Raw genomic sequence first — 22,275 nt, 5'->3', positions numbered from 1 at the left:
CAAACTGGTTAAAAAATAAAATCCCATGGGATCCAGGGAAATGCAGTAAGGTGAATACAAAATTGGCTCAGTGACGGGAAACAAAGAGTAATTGTTGACGGGTGTTTTACCGACTGGAGGGCTGTTTGCAGTGGAAACTGCAGGGCTCAGTACTGGGTCCCCTGCTTTTTGTGGTATATATTAATGATTTGGATGTAAATGGAGGGGATATGATCAAGAAGTTTGCAGACGACACAAAGATTGGCCGTGTGGTAGATAAGCGAGGAGAAAAGCTGTAGGCGGCAGGAAAATATTGATGGTCTGGTCAGATGGGCAGAAAAGTGGCAAATGGAATTCAACCCAGAGAAGTGTGAGGGGATCCATTTGGGAAGGTCATACAAGGCAAAGGAATACACGATAAATGGGAAAATACTGAGAAGTGTAGAGGAAGTGAGGGACCTTGGAGTGAATGTCCACAGATCCCTGAAGGTAGCAGGACAGGTCGAAAAGGTGGTTAAGAAGACATATGGAATCCTTTCCTTTATTAGCCGAGGTATAGAGTATAAGAGCAGGGAGGTTATGTTGGAACTGTATAACTCATTGGTTAAGCCACAGCTTGAGTACTGTGTGCAGTTCTGGTCACCTCATTACAGAAAGGATGTAATTGCACTAGAGAGGGTACAGAGGAGATTTACAAGGATGTTGCCAGGAGTGGAAAAATGCAGCTATGAGGAAAGATTGGATAGGCTGGGGTTGTTCTCCTTGGAACAGAGAAGACTGAGGGGAGTTCTGATTGAAATGTACAAAACTGTGAGGAGCCTGGATAGAGTGGAGGTGCAGGGTCTATTCACCTTAGCAGTGACGAGGGGGCATAGATTTAAAGTGATTGGTAGAAATACGAGAGGGGAGATGAGGAAAAACTTTTTCACCCAGAGGGTTGGGGGGGGGGTCTGGAACTCACTGCCTGAAAGGGTATTTGAGGCAGAAACCCTCAACTCATTCAAAAGGAGCCTGGATATGCACCTCAAGTGCCAAAATCTGCAGGGCTACAGACCAAATGCTGGAAGGTGGGATTAGAATAAGTGGAATCTTTTTTCAGCCAGCACAGACATGATGGGCCAAATGACCTCTTTCGGTGCCTTATACTTTCTATGATTCTAAAATATTTGTGGTTTCCATGTCGACTTGCCATAGCTACATTGCATTGTTAGTGTGTCACTGCAAGGGGTGGTGACCCATTGTCTGCAGTTAACTTTGCAGTTGTTGGTTGTATCATTGATTTCCAACAACCCAGTACATATCCTTCAGGATTTGGACTGTTAGGATATTTGCACTAGCTCCCATGTCAATCTTAGTCCTGAGTGTGTGCTTGCCACCTTTCTTTGGGCACATGATATTGATAGTAGCAAAAGCTTCCAGTTGTTTGACTTCGTCAACACAATGTGAAACACCTGATCATCTTCTGGCTGAGACTCGCTCCACTCTGAGTCTTGCCTCAGGTCTATTTTGCTGTGGACTCCATGTATCAGCTTGCATTTACGCAAGTCTCTGGCACTCTGTTTTGATATTATCCAATTTTATATGTTTTTACTTGTAGCCTACGAGGCTTATCTTTGGAAGGAAAGGGGATGTTATATGATCATTTTAAGAGTGATGTCCCTTTAAGAACTCAGTTTGCTAATGAGCTAAGTACCAGGATGTAGTCAGGTGACTAGAAGCCATAGTCACTCTGCACAACAACACTCCGGACAGAGGTTATGTATATAGTTTGCTCTGTATTGTATGTACTACTTCAGCTGTTAATAAACCTTCTAGAGATCGTCAAGGAACTGGAATCCAGGGACCTTGTTGTGTTAATAACACAAAAAAACTCATGACATCTAATGCAGGGAAATAGCATTTAATCTCCGACAAACCTTTCTGATGGCTTCAAATTCCTCCTCTGAAGCAGCAGTTCCTATTTTCTCCCTTCTTGGATGTAAGTCTGGAACCTCATCTAGTTAATAAGATATATTAAAGATATGTCATTTCAACATACCCAATGGAAGCGCAATGTGCAACTGGCATCAGATGTGAGGATGGAGGGGTATTAGGAAATTGAGATTAAAGAACATGATTTGTGATGGATTACACTTTCCCTGCAGATTGACCCTGGAGTAATAAAAGATTTGGCCATCCAAGGGAGAGACAATAATTTCATGTACTGACTGACCAGCTCTGTCATGCCTCATGCACACTCAACTCAGTGGCACATGCATTTTAAGACTTAAAGGTGGGTGTTGTACAGCAGGGTTGTGAGATCCTAAGGGATCTGATGGGAATGAGTGCAAGTGATAGGGGAGGTGGTGGCATAGTGGTATTGTCATTGGACTAGTAACCCAGAGACCCAGGGTATTGCTCTGGGGACAAAAACAAGAAATGCTGGATTCACTCAGCAGGTCTGGCAGCATCTGTGGAAAGAGAAGCAGAGTTAACGTTTCGGGTCAGTGACCCTTCTTCAACACTGCTTCTCTCTCCACAGATGCTGCCAGACCTGCTGAGTGAATCCAGCATTTCTTGTTTTTGTTTCAGATTTCCAGCATCCGCAGTATTTTGCTTTCATTTTATTGCTCTGGGGACATGGGTTCAAATCCCACCACAGCAGAAGGTGGAATTTGAATTCAATTAATAAATCTGGAATTAAAAAGCTGGTCTAATGATGGCCATAAAACCATTGTCGATTGTTGTAAAAACCCATCTGGTTCACTAATGTCCTTTAGGGAAGGAAATCTGCTGTCCTTACCTGGTCTGACCTACATGTGACTCCAGACCCACAGCAATGTGGTTGACTCTTACATGCCCTCTGAAATGGCCTAGCAAGCCACTCAGTTGTATCTAACTGCTACGAAGTCAATAAAAAGGAATGAAACCGGACAGACTACTCGGCATTGACCAAGGCACCGGCAACGACAACGGCAAACTCAGCCCTGTCGACCCTGCAAAGTCCTCCTTACTAACATCTGGGGGCTTGTGCCAAAGTTGGGAGAGCTGTCCCATAGACTAGTCAAGCAACAGCCTGACATAGTCATACTCACGGAATCATACCTGACAGACACTGTCCCAGACTCTGCCATAACCTTCCCCGGGTATGTCCTGTCCCACCGGCAGGACAGACCCAGCAGAGGTGGTGGCACAGTGGTATACAGTCGGGAGGGAGTTGCCCTGGGAGTCCTCAACATCGACTCTGGACCCCATGAAGTCTCATGGCATCAGGTCAAACATGGACAAGGAAACCTCCTGCTGATTACCACCTACCGCCCTCTCTCAGCTGATGAGTCAGTACTCCTCCATGTTAAACAGCACTTGGAGGAAGCACTGAGGGTGGCGGGCACAGAATGTACTCTGGGTGGGGGACTTCAATGTCCATCACCAAGAGTGGCTTGGTAGAACCACCACTGACCGAGCTGACCGAGTACTAAAGGACATAGCTGCTAGACTGGGTCTGCGGCAGGTGGTGAGGGAACCAACAAGAGGGGAAAACATACTTGATCTTGTCCTCACCAATCTGCCTGCCGCAGATACATCTGTCCATGACAGTATTGGTAGGAGTGACCACCGCACAGTCCTTGTGGAGACGAAGTCCTTCCTGTCTTCACATTGAGGATACCCTCCTTTGTGTTGTGTGGCACTACCACCGTGCTAAATGGGATAGATTTCGAACAGATCTAGCAATGCAAAACTGGGCATCCATGAGGTGCTGTGGGCCATCAGCAGGAGCAGAATTGTACTCAATCACAATCTATAACCTCATGGCCCGGCATATCCCCCACTCTACCATTACCATCAAGCCAGGAGACCAACCCTGGTTCAATGAAGAGTGCAGGAGGGCATGCCAGGAGCAGCACCAGGCATACATCAAAATCAGGTGTCAACCTGGTGAAACTACAGCACAGGACTATCTGCATGCCAAACTGCGTAAGCAGCATGTGATAGACAGAGCTAAGCGATTCCATAACCAATGGATCAGATCTAAGCTCTGCAGTCCTGCCACATCCAGCCGTGAATGGTGGTGGACAATTAAACAACTAACAGGAGGAGGTGGCTCCACAAATATCCCCATCCTCAATGATGGGGGAGTGATGGGGGAGCCCAGCACATTAGTGCGAAAGATAAGGCTGAAGCATTTGCAACAATCTTCAGCCAGAAGTGCCAAGTTGATTATCCATCTCGGCCTCGTCCTGAAGTCCCCAGCATCACAGATGCCAGACTTCAGCCAATTCGATTCACTCCGCGTGATATCAAGAAACGACTAAAGGCACTGGATACTGCAAAGGCTATGGGCCCTGACAATATTCCGGCAATAGTACTGAAGACCTGTGCTCGAGAACATGCCGTGCCCCTGTTCCAATACAACTACAACACTGGCATCTACCCTGCAATGTGGAAAATTGCCCAGGTATATCCTGTACACAAAAAGCAGGACAAGTCCAACCTGGCCAATTACCGCCCCATCAGCCTACTCTCAATCATCAGTGCCATCAAGCAGCACTTGATTAGCAATAACCTGCTAAGTGATGCTCAGTTTGGGTTCCGCCAGGGCCATTCTGCTCCTGACCTCATTACAGCCTTGGTTAAAACATGGACAAAAGAGCTGAACTCAAGAGGTGAGGTGAGAGTGACTGCCCTTGACATCAAGGCAGCATTTGACCGAGTATGGCATCAAGGAGCCCTAGCAAAACTGAGGTCAATGGGAATCAGGGGGAAAACCTTCCACTGTTTGGAGTCATACTTAGAGCAAAGGAAGATGGTTGTGGTTGTTGGAGGTCAATCATCTGACCTCCAGGACATCACTGCAGGAGTTCCTCAGGGTAGTGTCCTAGGCCCAACCATCTTCAGCTGCTTCATCAATGACCTTCCTTCAATCATAAGGTTGGAAGTGGGGATGTTCGCTGATGATTGCACAACGTTCAGCACCATTCATGACTCCTCAGATACTGAAGCAGTCCATGTAGAAATGCAGCAAGACCTGGACAATATCCAGGCTTGGGCTGATAAGTGGCAAGTAACATTCGCTCCACACAAGTGCCAGGCAATGACCATCTCCAATAAGAGAGAATCTAACCATCTCCCCTTGATATTCAATGGCATTACCATCGCTGAATCCCCCACTATCAACATCCTAGGGGCTACCATTGACCAGAAACTGAACTGGAGTAGCCATGTAAATACCGTGGCTACAAGAGCAGTTGAGAGGTTAGGAATCCTGCGGCGGGTAACTCACCTCCTGACTCCCCAAAGACTGTCCACTATCTACAAGGCACAAGTCAGGAGTGTGATGGAATACTTTCCACTTGCCTGGATGGGTGCAGCTCCAACAACACTCAAGAAGCTCGACACCAGTGGCGCAGTGGTTAGCACAGCAGCCTCACAGCACCAGCGACCTGGGTTCAATTCTGCGTACTGCCTGTGCGGAGTTTGCAAGTTCGCCCTGTGACCGCATGGGTTTTTGCCGGGTGCTCCAGTTTCCTCCCACAGCCAAAGACTTGCAGGTTGATAGGTAAATTGGCCATTCTAAATTGCCCCTTATAAATTGCCCCTAGTATAGGTAGGGGAATATAGGGAAGGTGGGGATGTGGTAGGAATATGGGACTAGTGTACGATTAGTATAAATGGGTGGTTGATGGTTGGTACAGACTCGGTGGGCCAAAGGGCCTGTTTCAGTGCTGTATCTCTAAATAAATAAAAAATAAATAAATCCAGGACAAAGCAGCCTGCTTGATTAGCACCCCATCTACAAACATTCACTTCCTCAACCACCCATGCACAGTGCCAGCAGTATGTACCATCTACAAGATGCACTGCAGCAACGCACCAAGGCTCCTTAGACAGCACCTTCCAAACCCGCGACCTCTACCAACTGGAAGGACAAGGGCAGCAAATGCATGGGAACACCACCACCTGCAAGTTCCCTCCAAGTCACACACAATCCTAACTTGGAACTATATTGCCGTTCCTTCACTGTCGCTGGGTCAAAATCTTGGAACTCCTTTCCTAATAGCACTGTGGGTGTACCTACCCCACATGGACTGCAGCGGTTCAAGAAGGCAGCTCACCACCACCTTCTCAAGGGCAATTAGGGATGGGCAATAAATGCTGGCCTGAAAAATAAAGTGATGATAAAATTCCGGTTCAGTGTTAACCCTCTTGCCTAAGAAGGGCACGTGTTCAAACCCCAGTCCATCATCTGAGAACATAATCTAGGCTGACACTTCAATGAAGTACTGAGGGTGTGCTGCAGCATTGGATGTGCCATCTTTTGGATGAGATATTAAAACAAGTCCGCATTTAATCTCTCAGATGGACATAAAAAATTAGATAGCACAATTCAAAGAAGCGTGGGAGATTATTCCAGGGTCCTGGCCAACATTTATCCCTCAAGCAACACCACCACCAAAAAATAAAGTAACTGATCATTCATCTCATTGCTGTTTGTGGGATCTTGCTGTGTCTAAATTATCTGCTATTTTTTGCCTACAAAAGCAATTCATTGGCTGTAAAGTGCTTTGGATTATCCTGTCTATGTGAGATACACTAAATAGAAGCATGTTCCTACTTTTTTTTATCGAAAATACAAATATAACCAGATGAATAGGAAATCCAGTCTGGGTGCCACAGTATGTTTGCAACTAAACTTGCACGTATGTTAGTTATTAGCAAGAAACTGAAAATGCATTGGGCTGAATTTTATGAGCCCTTTAGGGATGGGCAAGGTGGCGGAGGGCCCATAAAATTACGACAGAAGGTGAGGGAGGAGTGCCCGTCTGCTTCCTGATGCATTGAATTTAGTCAGGGGCTGGGAAGACTGAGGATGCCTTCCTGTCCAGAGGACAATCGAAGCCCTTAAATTGGCCAATTAATGACCACGTAAAGGCCTCTTCCCACCATTGCTGGCATTTTACATGCAGAGGCCACCCAGTAACACCAGGCGGCCTCCATGTGGGCCAATGGGGTGGGGGGGGGGGGACCTCCAACCTGGTCAATTTGTGGCCCATGGAGGCCACCCCAGCAGCAAAGGATGCCCCTGTGCCACCACCCACCCCCTTGCCCTCAACAAACCACCCCTCGCTGGGGTCTGTCTGACTGGTCCCAAGGAGCCCGCCACCACTTACCTGCAGTCAATGGCTATTCCTGGTTTGGTAATCATTGCAGTTCCAGGAGTGGTCACCGCTTCCGGTGGCGCTGCTGGGATTGCTGAGCTGCTGACCCTCTGATTGGCCAGCAGCTCTTGGAAGCAGGATCCCTGTCCTTAGAGGGAAACCCCACCGGCTGCATAGAATTCACCCCATTGTGTCTGATTGTTTGAACAAAAATAACTGAGCCCAAGATCAAAGCAGTTCATTTCAAGTTGAACTGTCCTAAATTGCAAATAAACTGTTACTTATTATGGTTTACACTTTTGCTACTGTCTCAGAACATTCTTGTTTACTTACGCCATGTATGCATATATTCACAAGTTATATATGAACTGTCACTTTCCCAAATGATTAAAATGTCCACAAATAGTACCATTTGACAGTTCTGCAGTATTATAAACTGAATAAATATTGACCATTAAAAGGTTAAATTAATAGTGCATTCTGCACATTGTTGTATCTATAGCTGAAAATAAAAAGGTATTTAGTACTATATCAGCTGCGAATTGTAGCAGGGAAGAGATTGAGTTCAATAATTTCAGAGCATGACAGCCCCCCATTTTACTTTTTTTTGCATTTATTTCATTTCATCTTAGTTTGTTCAGTTTGCTTACCCACTGTTTTTTTTCAGGTTTGCACTTGCTGCTGTTCAATATTCAGTGTATTAACACCTAATCTGTACTAATGCTTTGTCTTTCAACACACCATTAACATATTGTTTGCCTTTGCTCCGTGACCTTTTGGTCAGCTATGTGGCCTGGTCCAATCTAGACCTCCTTTGTTATCTCTTGCCCCACCCCCACCTGCTTATAACCTGTGACTTTTCTAATATTTGTCAGTTCCAAAGAAGGGTCACTGTCCCGAAACGTTAACTCTGCTTCTCTTTTCACAGATGCTGCCAGACCTGCTGAGTGGTTCCAGCATTTCTTGTTTTTATTATATAAGAGATTGAAACTAGTTCACTTGATGGTATATCTCAATGTGTCAAGGAAAAACATTGGTACGGTAAATCCCCACAATGATTATCACAGCAGGAGTTCTTGATTTCAAGTGGAAAGGGTCTAAGGGAGACAAAAAGGTTCCTCAGAGATAAATTGGAAAAATCAAGCATCTCAGAATCACACAGAATTGTTACAGCACAGAAGGAGGCCATTCAGCCCATTGTGCCTGCACCGGCTCTCTGAATGAGCAATTCACCTCGTGCCACTCCCCCACCTTCTCCCCATTGCCCTGCACATTCTTCCTTTTCAGTTAACAGTCTACAGAGTTGGACCAAAATCCCTCCTCCTAGCAACACCACTTGCAGAGACCTGCAAGAAGCTGTCTTCTCCCCCACTTAAGTCACAAATGCTATGTAGCATGGGGTGGATGCTCAAGAGGGGTAAAAAGTTGTGAGGGATTAAGTGGAAATTATTATTCATATACTTTTGCAGAATTGAGGTTTTATCTAAATACCACTAAATGTTGTAGAGTCAAACAAGTTACTGCTTACTAACCAGCATTTAGGCATGCTGCTGCAATCGACACACGAGGAGCATAATTGCCAGTAAAGTAAGAAGTATCTACATCAAATCCATGTATGACTCCGGACACACCCAACTTGATAATACACCAGTCATGACCTAGGAAATACAAACATGTGGACGTACAATGAATAACTTTAATACATCAGAGGAAACAAAAGCTGCAGCAGAATCAGACTTAAAGCACAATTTGAGGGATTCTGATTTCCGAATGATGCAATCAATTGCATAGACATCATCAGGGGTACTATCATACATTCATGTATTTACCTGGAATAAAAATAGGCAACTCCAAAGTCAAGCCACCTGAACTGGGTATATTTGAGGGGGAAATAATATATAAAGTGGTTCAAATTTGATCAATTTCAATTCGTAAATGAATACTAAGTTCATTCCTAGCAGAAATACATTTCTTCAAGAGCAAGTTAATAAGAGGCAACAATGTTGAGGCAGATGGAGGACCAGAGGAGAGAAAGTTAGAAATTACAATGGGTGCCGGTGAGGTAAATGTGGAGTCACTTTTTTAATGGTGGAAGGTGAAGCTAGCGAAATTGTCAGCTGAACATTCTGAACATACTTAAATAATGATGGACAATCTAATTTTGTACGGTACTGAAGAATTCGGGATAAGGAGGTAATTCTTATGGGCAAGAATGTGGTCCAATCTCTTCAATGAATTTCTATTCTAAATATCCTGAAAAATCAGATTCATATAGCTTGGGGCATTACCTTGTTTGAAGCTTTCAAAACCATTACCCAGATTCAAACTCAGCTTAGCTAATAGCTGTTGTTATTATTATTAGTTGCTGCATGATTAACTCTCCAATATACACATCTGACCTTCAGTGTAACACTAATATCAAAGGCCTCTGCTGTAATACTTAATTTTTATTCTCTTTCGATCCCCTCTAGTTTTATTCCTCCTTCTTTCTTCAAAGCGCTGGGTCATGCTAGAGTAAAGCTCCATAAGTGCCAGGTATTTTCCAGTTTCCCACCCAAGTAGCTTTCCTTCATGTGTGAACCCATGAGTAAGTGTTGGTAAACTATTTCACCATGGAGAAATCACAGCCAAGCATACTGACTGGGGTTTTTTGTCCATTATCATGTCTCTAACCCTGCCGTTTGCTGTGATCAGCTAACTGAACACAGACAAGGATCAAACACGGAATCTTCCTGGTTTGTGTTGCTCAGTTCCACAATAGCTAATACAGTATCAAATGGAGCCAATGGGGGGAGCCCTTTCTTATCTCTTTATTAAAGAAACCACATAACAGGTGATTACTTTTTTTTATAGGCTACACAGGCTTCTGCAGAGGCTTAATGTACTTGGCATGGCTGTTATCCATAGTTTGTGAGCTTTAATAGAATTCCTTTGTTATCAATTTGATATATATCAAATTAAACAGAGCTGTTTTTACAGAATTCCATCCACTAAGGCTCTTGAAAGAAACACCATAAGCTTTCCTTAAAATTAAATCTGTGTACTTTAGATTTTAACTTACCTGGAATTCGTTTTCTTCTGGTTTCCCAGCCATCCATCCATTTGCCAAAATTTGTAAAATTTTGTGCTTTCCATTGTGGTACATCTCGCTATAAAATAATTTGTTTTAATATTTGAGATATAGGAATTGAATGTGTGCACTATTTAAGACATTTTTTCCTGGACCTGATTTCAAACCTAACCAGACTGATCGGATGAAAGTCTCATCTCTAAGAATCCTACATAAAATGAGTTTGCTTAAGCTTAATAGGGGCGAATTTATGTATGCAGGGGTTATCCAGATTGTCTGTCACCTCTTCAGTGGAAAAGCTTTGGAAACCCCAGAACAAGGACATTGACAGTAGACAAAGGGGAGAACTTGGCAGAAATTTAGCCTAATCTTCCGAGTGAGCAACGGTGTACAGCAAAATACTATCCGTAATTGATGCTAAATAGGAAGTCTCAGAGAGGCTACAGTTTGAATGGTATGGGAAATGGAAAACATCACACTGGTGAACTACACAGTATTTTTCTGAAGTTAGAGTTGGCTTTTCTCAATTGGTAGCATTCTCATCTCTGCGTTTGAAGGATTCAAAGCTAACAACCAGACCTTAGCACAGCACTTGTGCTGACTGTTTGGGATAGAAATGCAAAGTGCAGAAAGATCATGGACAAAGGGCTGGATGCAAATACTGTGGAAGATATCTCACAAAGAAAAAAAAGGCATGTCCAGTGTGGGGAAAGCAGTGTTCTCACTGCAAGAAGCCAAATCATTTTGCACACAAGTGTTTGACTAGAAGGAAGCCCAACAAGCAGGTACAGATGGCCACTGGAGAGATAGCAGCCAAAGATTCTGGTGAATCACTATACACCATACAACAGGTTGGTTTAGTCAGGTCGATAGATGATAAATGGTCTGTGACTGCAGAAGGAGAAAATCAGGTCACCATAAAGTGCCAGACAGACACCGATGCGACATGCAACATCATGACATTCTTAGACCTGTGCGAAGTGGCTCAGTGGTTAGCACCACAGCCTCACAGCTCCAGGGACCTGGGTTCGATTCTGGGTACTGCCTGTGTAGAGTTTGCAAGTTCTCCCTGTGACCGTGTGGGTTTTCGCCGGGTGCTCCGGTTTCCTCCCACAGCCAAAGACTTGCAGGTGATAGGTAAATTGACTGTTGTAAATTGCCCATAGTGTAGGTCGATGGTAGGGAATATGGGATTACAGTAGGGTTGGTATAAATGGATGGTTGTTGGTCGGCACAGACTTGGTGGGCCGAAGGGCCTGTTTCAGTGCTGTATCTCTAAATAAATAAATAAACTATATGATAGCACCATACTGATGCCAAGAGGGCAAGTTACTCTGACAGCCCAATGCAATGTCAAGAATGAAGATCTGGAGTTCCAGATCATAGACGGCAATCACTCATCTCAGCGGAAGCAAGTGTAAAGCTCGAACTGGTAACCCTCAATGTGCAAAAAGAGATTTGCAACATGTTGCAACACACTAAACCATTGACCACGGAACAGATCCTAGAGAAGTACAATGATGTATTTACAGGTTTAGGATGTCTTCCTGGAGAATTTCATCTCAAAGCAGATGAGAGGGTAAGACCAATTCAATCTCTGCTGAGGAAAGTTCCAGCTGCCTTCAAGTCCAGCCTGAAATACAAGATAGAAGAGCTGGAAAAGAAGGGAGTGATCAAGAAAGTGACAGCTCTTACAGAATGGATTAGCAGCATGGCAGCAGTGAAACAACCTGGAAAGCAGAGAGTATGCATCGAACCAAAGGATCTAAATGAAGCTCTGAAAAGATCTCACTACCCTATACCAACCACAACTTGCAAAGGCAAAAGTCTTCACTACCCGAGATTCAAAGTGTGGTTACTGGCAAGTGAAGCCGAATGAAAGCAGCAGCTTTCTAACTATATTCTGGACACCATTCATGAGATACAGATGGTTGTGCATGCTGTTTGGAATTTCCACAGCTCCAGAGGAGTATCAATGCAGACAGCATGAGATAGTTACTGATCTTCCCAGAGTGGAAGCTATAGTGATCTGTTAGTTTATGGATGTGGAGACACAATGGAAGAAGCCATTGCTGACTTTGATCAAAATCTAGTGTGACTGCTAGACAGAGCTCGCCAGATGAACCTGAAGCTGAACAAGAATAAAATTGCAATTAAAGATGCCCGAAGTCAATTACATAGGTCGTGTACTGACAGCGAAAGGTCTTTGCCCGGATCCCGAAAAGGTGAGAGCTGTTGCAGTGATGCAGCGACCAACAGATGTAAAAGCAGTGCAACGATTTGTTGGATTCATCGACTATTTAGCAAAATTCTTGAGCAATTTGTCATTGGAGTGTGAACCATTACGTCAACTCACTGCCAAGGATGTGCAGTAGTACTGGGTCACAGAACAAGAAGTAGTGTTCACTAAAATCAAGCAACCCGTGACGGCAACACCAATGCTGAAATACTATGATGTAAAAGATGAAGTGACCCTGCAGTGTGACGCCAGCGAGACAGGACTTGGAGCAACCCTAATGCAGTAAGAACAACCGATTGCATTTGTATCCAGGGCGTTAACATAAATGGAACGACAGTACACTCAGATCAAGAAAGAGTGCCTGGCCATTGTCTTTGCTGTAAACATTTTGGTCAATACCTACTTGGAAGAGACAAAGTGACAGTCGAGGCCAAAAGACAAGCCACTTCAAAGCATTTTCCTCAAGCCGCTATTATCTGCTCCAAAGCGTCCGCAAAGAATGTTACTCCGGTTACAGAGATATCATCTGGATGTGACATACAAGCAAGGGAACCAGATGTACATCACTGACATGCTGTTGAGAGTTGCACTCCCTATAAAGAAAGTAGAGGGTGCTACGACAGAGTGTGAAATCTTCCAGATCCAACATGAAGCTGCAGCTCGACATGTTCTGGAAGTCATCAACCCAGCAGAGACATTGAATCTGACAGACAAGCGCCTTGCTCAAATCAAGTGAACTACCCAACAAGATTCAACCCTCCAAGTGTCTAAAGAAGTAGTGATGAAAGGATGGCCTGAAAGCGTCAAGGACACTCCTGTGATCACAAGAGTGTTGGGCATACATAGATGAATTAACAGCCTAAGGTGGCATCTTGTACAAAGGAAATAGAGTCATTATCCCTAAGGAGTTGAGAGGAGAGATGCTAAAGCACATCCATGCAAGCCACCAAGGAATTGAGTTGAGTCTGGGGAAGGCAAGAGAAGTGCTCTACTGGCCAAACCTGAGCAATGAAATCAAGGACCACATCAGCCAGTGCAGTGTGTGTAAGGAGTACCAAGATAAGCAAGCTAAAGAGCCACTGATGACACATGACATCCCAGACAGACCATGGATAAAGCTGGGGGTAGACTCTTCACTCTCGCAGGAACTGATTATGTTGTCACTGTAGACTATTATTCTGACTGGCAGGTAGACCAGTAGATCTCAATGACTACCGGTGAGATTGTAGAATGCCTGAAAACACACTTCAGCCTTTACGGCATTCCAAACATTGTGATGAGCGACAATGGTCCTCAGTTCACGAATTCAGCCACTTGGGCATCTCACAGTGTAAATGATAATGCATGCAATTTTTTTTGTTTGTTTTTTTTGTATGAAAGGGGGGTGTTTGGGATAGAAATACAATTCTATACTAATGTGCCTCCTGGCTTGCTGTAGTCATGTGACCTCTACCATGTGGCACTTACTGCAAGCACCATTACTAGTTCAGTTCAATAAAGACACAGTACAAGCAAGACTGTTGTCCTGTGAGCTCGTAACATCGACATTCCAATGCAGAAGAGAGAAAATGCTGTATTGGCAGTTGTGCTGTCCTTCAGATGAGATGTCAAACTGATGCCTGTCTGCTTGTTCCAGAGATTCAAGTGGACATTGAAAGCGCCAGGACAGATTTTTCTCATTAGTATTTGGACATCTATCTCAAGCAGAATGCACAGATGGAAACTGGGGTTGGCGGGGTGCAGGAGGTTCAGATACTTTTAACAGAGCTCACCCAATTCCCATACATTTACACCTATGCATTAAAAATCAGGCAGACTCCATTCCCAGTGCACAATCCTCCCTACCTGATTTCCTTCTATGCACTCCACCAAGGCCATTGCTTTTATGTCTAAGCGCTAAAGTGGTAAATAAGTTCCCTGTTCCCCCACCCTGTATCACCAGATGAAGAAGAGCAGGGTCCTTCATTCCTCCTTCAAACAAAACTAACAATCACATTTATAGGTCAGTCATCTCATTGCATTTTGTGGGATCATGCTTAGCACATTGCATGTTTGTAATGATGCTTGAGGCAACAAAAATAATAATGATATAAAAGGCTCATGAGAACTAGCAGGGGAAAAGATACAAAAAAATTTGAAGTGTTTAGAAATAGGTGAAATAAAGTTGCCTGCACAATGCTGTCTCCTTTCCATGGCCTTTGTATACTTAGCATTACTGAGCAATCCTGGGCACTTACTTCACATGGGAGGCAGGATGGTGTTGGCAAAGAATATGGAAACACTTAGAAAACAATTACATCCAGCAATGGGGGGAGTGGAAAGTTGTCTGGATGGATGAATTAATATGGGTTGAATGGCTTTCCTTATCCATAATGTCTTGTGCTTCACAACATTAGCTTTAGTTTATTTTCCACATAATACAAAAAATGTCAATTGGGAGAGACAACCAGGTTCCTACTAATGAAGCAGTGATTTCCAAAAGGTCCGAACCCCTACTAATAATGAGAAGAAAGGTGAACTGGTTATAATGAAATATTCACCTAATTTGTTTTTCATTGATAACAAGGTCTTTGTAAGCCCTACTGTAAATCCCTAATAAGATTGCTAGGGGTAAGATGAGGTAAAGCAGATTATGTTACGTCTACCTTACACTGTACGGCATTTTATCATTTTATCAAGATATTTCACTGGTCCAGCCTTTCCCAAGCAGTACAAGTCGATAACATTATTTCCTTCCACACTGCTTGTCACTATAAAATATGGTGTGTTTAATTGTGTGTGAAAAATCTAATTCCTCAACTGGTAACTCTCAGTTAAGGCCACAGCCAATCAGATTGTGGATACTGATCACTCCACTGCTGCTAGGTAAACATACGAATTAGGAAGAGTAGGCCACTCGGCCCATCAAGCCTGCCATGCCATTCATTAAGTTCGTGGCTGAACTGAATATTCAACATTCCTGCCTACCCCCAATAACATTTTACCCCCTTGCTTTTCAAGAATCTATCTACCTCTGCCTTTAGATTTAGATGTAGGTGAGCACTTTGGTGATAGTGACCACAATTCGGTTAGGTTTACCTTAGCGATGGGCAGGGACAGGTATATACCGCAGGGCAAAAATTATAGCTGGGGGAAAGGAAATTATGATGCGATTAGGCAAGATTTAGGATGCGTAGGATGGGGAAGGAAACTGCAGGGGATGGGCACAATCGAAATGTGGAGCTTATTCAAGGAGCAGCTACTGCGTGTCCTTGATAAGTATGTACCTGTCAGGCAGGGAGGAAGTTGTCGAGCGAGGGAGCCGTGGTTTACTAAAGAAGTTGAAGCGCTTGTCAAGAGGAAGAAGAAGGCTTATGTTAGGATGAGACGTGAAGGCTCAGTTAGGGCACTTGAGAGTTACAAGCTAGCCAGGAAGGATCTAAAGGGAGAGCTAAGAAGAGCAAGGAGAGGACACGAGAAGTCATTGGCGGATAGGATCAAGGAAAACCCTAAGGCTTTCTATAGGTATATCAGGAATAAAAGAATGACTAGAGTTAGATTAGGGCCAATCAAGGATAGTAGTGGGAAGTTGTGTGTGGAATCAGAGGAGGTAGGAGAAGTGTTAAATGAATATTTTGCGTCAGTATTTACAGTAGAGAAAGAAAATGTTGTCGAGGAGAATACTGAGATTCAGGCTACTAGGCTAGATGGGATTAAGGTTCACAAGGAGGAGGTGTTATCAATTTTTGGAAAGTGTGAAAATAGATAAGTCCCCTGGGCCAGATGGGATTTATCCTAGGATTCTCTGGGAAGCTAGGGAGGAGATTGCAGAGCCTTTGTCCTTGATCTTTATGTCGTCATTGTCGACAGGAATAGTGCCGGAAGACTGGAGGATAGCAAATGCTGTCCCCTTGTTCAAGAAGGGGAGTAGAGACAGCCCTGGTAATTATAGACCTGTGAGCCTTACTTCGGTTGTGGGTAAAATGTTGGAAAAAGTTATAAGAGACAGGATTTATAATCATCTTGAAAAGAATAAGTTCATTAGCGATAGTCAGCACGGTTTTGTGACGGGTAGGTCGTGCCTCACAAACCTTATTGAGTTTTTCGAGAAGGTGACCAAACAGGTGGATGAGGGTAAAGCAGTGGATGTGGTGTATATGGATTTCAGTAAGGCGTTTGATAAGGTTCCCCATGGTAGGCTATTGCAGAAAATACGGAAGTATGGGGTTGAAGGTGATTTAGAGCTTTGGATAAGAAATTGGCTAGCTGAAAGAAGACAGAGGGTGGTGGTTGATGGCAAATGTTCATCCTGGAGTTTAGTTACTAGTGGTGTACCGCAAGGATCTGTTTTGGGGCCACTGCTGTTTGTCATTTTTATAAATGACCTGGAAGAGGGTGTAGAAGGGTGGGTTAGTAAATTTGCGGATGACACTAAGGTCAGTGGAGTTGTGGATAGTGCCGAAGGATGTTGTAGGGTACAGAGGGACATAGATAGGCTGCAGAGCTGGGCTGAGAGATGGCAAATGGAGTTTAATGCGGAAAAGTGCGAGGTGATTCACTTTGGAAGGAGTAACAGGAATGCAGAGTACTGGGCTAATGGGAAGATTCTTGGTAGTGTAGATGAACAGAGAGCGCTTGGTGTCCAGGTCCATAAATCCCTGAAGGTTGCTACCCAGGTTAATAGGGCTGTTAAGAAGGCATATGGTGTGTTAGCTTTTATTAGTAGGGGGATCGAGTTTCGGAGCCACGAGGTCATGCTGCAGCTGTACAAAACTCTGGTGAGACCACACCTAGAGTATTGCGTGCAGTTCTGGTCACCGCATTATAGGAAGGATGTGGAAGCTTTGGAAAGGGTGCAGAGGAGATTTACTAGGATGTTGCCTGGTATGGAGGGAAGGTCTTACGAGGAAAGGCTGAGGGACTTGAAGTTGTTTTCGTTGGAGAGAAGGAGGAGGAGAGGTGACTTAATAGAGACATATAAGATAATCAGAGGGTTGGATAGGGTGGATAGTGAGAGTCTTTTTCCTCGGATGGTGATGGCAAACACGAGGGGACATAGCTTTAAGTTGAGGGGTGATAGATATAGGACAGATGTCAGAGGTAGTTTCTTTACTCAGAGAGTAGTAGGGGCGTGGAACGCCCTGCCTGCAACAGTAGTAGACTCGCCAACTTTAAGGGCATTTAAGTGGTCATTGGATAGACATATGGATGAAAATGGAATAGGGTAGGTCAGATGGTTTCACAGGTCGGCGCAACATCGAGGGCCGAAGGGCCTGTACTGCGCTGTAATGTTCTAATTCTAAACAGTGATTGATATAAAACATATTCTAATTAAAGAAACAGTACGATTCAATTACTTTTTTTCCTTCATAAGATAGTAATTTTACTTTATTGCAGTGATGGATCACTTTGACAAAACATCCACACACATACACAACACAAATCAAACATCCCACTAGTACTAGGAAATAAGCAGAGTTGGAGGGAGATGTGCAGACTGGAGGCACAACGAGTTGGGAACTGATTAACGTGATAATTTGTTGAACCAATGAGTGCCAAAAAATCATTTGATAGATCATATTTCAATAATTAATTTCTACTGTGGTGTAAGTTAGTTGGATATTACTGTGACTAAAGGATTATTGATTTGAAATCCTTGTTACTAGTTGCAGTATGTAAGGGGTTAATAACTTCAGGAAAAAACAGGAAATGTCCAGCCAGTTTGATTCGGTGTGGAATCCAGATAGTTGCCTGGATGGGTATTAATTGGGAATACTGTACATCTATCAAGATTTTGTGACTAATTTCTAACAAACAAAAGATGATTCCAAATGCTAATGTCAAGTTGAATGCATAAACATTGGAGTGGCCTGCATCTGCCTAGTGCCACTTTCATGCTTAAAAGTGACAGGGTATTCAGACGAAAAGTTAAAAAGAAACCTACTGCTCACTGGCCTCCCAAGACCCACTTGACTCAATTTTTGAGTGGCCAATGCTCCCCCGTAGAACAGCCAGATGCCTAATTCATATATTTAAATTGGGGTTGTATGCCTGTTGCAGGCCTCCAGCACAATTTTCAAGTACCAATAGAGGAGCAAGCTCTCACACACACTGTCCATGCATACTAAATGTAGAATGGTCTAACCAGAAGACCTTAAAGGGATAAAAACAGAAAGTGCTGGAAATACTCAGGTCTGGCAGCATCTGTAGAGAAAGAAGCAGAGTTAACGTTTCAGGTCTGTGACCTTTCATCAGAACATAGGTCACCTAGTTCTGGACTCACCCACAGAGGAAATATCCTTTCCACTTCCATCTTGTCAAGAGTGCTCAGGATCTTATAAACTTCTATTAAGTCTCCCCTCGCTCTTCTAAACTCCAGTGAAAACAAGCCCAGTCTGTCCAACCTTTCCTCATAAGACAACCCACTCATTCCAGGTATCAATCTAATAAACTCCCTCTGAACCGCCTTCAAAGCATTTACATCCTTCCTTAAATAAGGAGACCAAAACTGCACACAGTGTTCGAGATGTAGTCTCACCAATGCCCTGTATAACTGAAGCATAACATCCTTACTTTTACTTTCAATCCTCTCATAATAAAGGATAGCATTCCATTAGCCTTCTTTATTTCTTGCTGTACCTGCATACTAACTTTTTGTGACTCATGCACTAGAACACCTAAATCCCTCTGCACCTTGGAATTTTGCAGTCGTTCTCTGTTTAGGTAATACTCTGCTTTTTTTTCCTCCTGCCAAAGTGAACAACTTCACATTTTCCCACATTATACTACACCTGCCAGATTTTTGCCCACTCACTCAACCTATCTATATCGGTTTGCAAGCTCCTTATGTCCTCTTCACAACATACTTTCCTACCTATCTTTGTGTCATCTGCAATTTTAGCTACCATGCCATTGCTCCCCTCATCTAAGACATTGATATTAATTGTTTAAACAAAGTGGCTCCTGACAACGCAGCAGCCCGCAAACATCAGCAGAGTGCTCCAAGCTGAGAACATGTGCAAATGGTCTCCTGCTCTCAGTGAGATGCTGCGTATGCGTAGCTTATACTTGTCAGAACTAATGGGCGCATGCGCAAGAAAACTCGCTCCCCTCGCCTTCTTCTCCCCACTCAGCTATTCTCTCCCGCCCCACTGGCCGCTCTCCCCCCTCGGCCACTCACTGCAAGCCTCAACGCTTTCTCCCCCTCCCCCATTCTCCCCACCGGCCACTTCCCCAACCCCCTCAGCCGCTCGCTCCAGACCTTGCCACTGCTCCGCCCCGCTCCCTTCGGCCAATTGTTTCCCGCACCCCCCCAACCCCCCACGCCACCCTGTTCTCCAGCCGCTCGCTCCCCGCGTCCTGTCTCTCTTCCAGATGCTAGCTCTAGGCTGTGCCACTTCCCTCCTCTCGGCCACTTGCTCCCATGTTCAATTGTTCTCCTCGCGCCGCCCAAAGAAGCAAGATGGGCCGCAAGGGGTGACAAGGCAACATAGGAGCAGCCAGAGTGGAGTGGGGGTGCGGGGAACAACTGGCCGAGGGGAGGGGAAAGGGGGAACAGTGGCGAGGTCTGGAGTGAGCAGCTGATTGAGGGAGGGAACAGCAAGGCTGTAGCCAACATGAATGTGTGGATTGAAAGAAGGGGAGATTGCGGAATGGAGACGGAGGTTGGGGGGGATGGGGCAGAAATTCAGAGTTATTTCCTCCATAAACTTCACTGTGTAAATGTTGACTTTACTGTCCCATAGAAAGTTGCTTTACATTCCAAATTTCAATGGCAGTATCATACCAGAGCTCTTCTGTCTTTGTTAAAAAAAATCAATACAGTTGACCAGGAGACATCTAAGAAATTATACAAATGAAGCAATGGCAGGAGGGAGCGGGGGACTGTTGGGGGTGGGATAGGGATGGCGATGGCAACCTTTAAGGGGATTTTCAGGTTAAAGTTGTCTTTCTGTGATGAATTGAGCAGCGCCATCTTTAATCCTGGCAGCTGCCTGACTGTCACAGACAGTGATATTTCAGTGGAAGAGACTGCATTTGCACATGTGCTAGTACTGCGCCACCTAATGGTTGCATTGTCAGCAAATGCAGCCTTGTTTAAATGGTCAAAACTTTTGAATCATAGGCAGGTTTCTGGCTGGTTCCCCAACATCGTTAGTGGCTGAATACTCTGATAGATCAGCCAAATGCATGTCTTTAAAGATGCAGGTTTGTTAAAGTAATTTGTTCTGCCATGTCTTCAAAGGGTTTTGAAATAGGTCAGGGAGAATCTCTGAAACAAATCAAAACTTCAGGTATCCAAAATTGACAGGGGGAGGAAGGTTGTAGGGGACTTGTTGACTAACAGCTGTGTCTGGGACGTGTGAGAAGGAGCGGTAGCAATCATTAACTGTAATCTTTTAGACAGAAAATACCATGGCCAGGGGTTTACAATGATGCTTTATGCTGGGATACCTGCATTTGGCTCATCTGTCAGTCTGCAGCCAGCAAAGAAACTGACTCCATGGCAGTGGTTTGCCCTGTAAGAAGTAAATATCCATTTTCAGGTTTAATGTATGTTGATAGATAGCTTAGGGAGAAGTGTCTTTATTGGGTTGACAGGTATTCTGAAGGATAGTGAAGTTTGTAACTTACTGTAACTAAACAGTTTTGCATTGAATACTGTTCATTTTCTTGGTCTTTGTTAAATAAGCTTTTTTGTTTCACAGCCTTAGTTTTGGTCTGATAGAGCAAACATCTACCTACCAATGAGAGAGGAATCATGTGGCAGCACTTGGTACATTCTAGTGAGCTGGTGTACAGTGGTGGGGGTTCTCTGTTTGATCCCTGGATCTCGCTATCATTTACCTACATATTGGACAGGTGAAGGCACACTCTGGATCATAGTGGAAGTGAGGTCCAGTACCAAAGTGGCTGGTGACAGAGAATTAGAGTAGAATATCCAGCATAAACCCCACCCCCCAAAAAAAAAATACAGGAGGTACCACAAGCACAAGCAATACTTGTACCTTAAATCATAGCCAATAGAAGCCTGACACGATCCGTATTTGTTTGTATTTGTTTCATGCATCTGTGATCACCCCATTATGATTTGCTTATTGGCGCCTAGATTGCATTATGTGCGATGGCAAACAGGACATTTACTCCGTCTACTTTAAGAAAGTGGCTCATTAACAATGGCAGAAATTAGCCACAGGAAGCAGATCTTCCACCTTTGGTCTCAGCTCCTGTGAGGAGGAAATCCTGGAACATATATGGGGTGAATTTGATCTTTGGCAATAGTACATTATAGGTGATAGCGAATCTACTGCTTATTTTACAACATCTAATTTTCTTTTCCATTGCCTTCAATATGAAAGAAAACTGGGCATTGCTGAAAAACAATTTCACCCCTGTAACCTGTTACTTCAATATGTTATGAAACCCTAGTTCATTTTTCAAACATTTCCAAATTCTCTCAAGGCACATGACTTGTGATTCCTGATTTATGACATTTTAAAGGGTTTAAGTCATACCCATGTTGTTCATAATAGCTGGGGTTAGTTTTGAAACTGTAGGTTTTGTCTAGTATTATCTGCCGCAAAACACACATGCAATAAAAACACCATTATCGAATAGCAAGTTTCACAAAGATTAGATGGATCACTTCGATTTACTGCCCAATTCAGCACTTGCAAAATAATCTGAAATATTTGATGCTTCATTCTCACCTTCAAAAGATTCTCTGCGGCTGCAAACCAATCATCTGTTGCAAACAGGACCTGAAAAATAAGAAAGTTGGTAGCACATTGGACTTTACCAATGATCCCTCATGTAATAAGTTTCTTATCTGTATCAACGAGAGAAGAAATTGAGCAGTTACACAGTTCCCT

The 22,275-nt window shown here is 43.9% G+C and overlaps 1 protein-coding gene across 5 annotated transcripts in view; it reads right to left on the bottom strand.

The window, feature by feature from the left end:
• allc (allantoicase) overlaps positions 1-22,275 on the bottom strand; it is a 64,419-nt gene that overhangs the window by 30,657 nt on the left and 11,487 nt on the right. For all 5 annotated transcript variants that reach the window (XM_068022338.1, XM_068022348.1, XM_068022357.1 and 2 more), the window contains exons 3-6: positions 22,114-22,164; positions 10,177-10,264; positions 8,648-8,773; positions 1,896-1,975 (exon numbers count right to left, since the gene is read on the bottom strand). In XM_068022338.1, the coding sequence (XP_067878439.1) occupies positions 1,896-1,975; positions 8,648-8,773; positions 10,177-10,264; positions 22,114-22,164 (345 nt within the window). The remainder of the gene's footprint in view (positions 1-1,895; positions 1,976-8,647; positions 8,774-10,176; positions 10,265-22,113; positions 22,165-22,275) is intronic.

Source organism: Heterodontus francisci, chromosome 3, assembly GCF_036365525.1.
Source record: "Heterodontus francisci isolate sHetFra1 chromosome 3, sHetFra1.hap1, whole genome shotgun sequence".
NCBI classification, from domain to species: Eukaryota; Metazoa; Chordata; class Chondrichthyes; order Heterodontiformes; family Heterodontidae; genus Heterodontus; species Heterodontus francisci.
The sequence above is the reverse complement of the archived record's forward strand: the minus strand, read 5'-3'. Positions and strand labels throughout refer to the sequence as shown.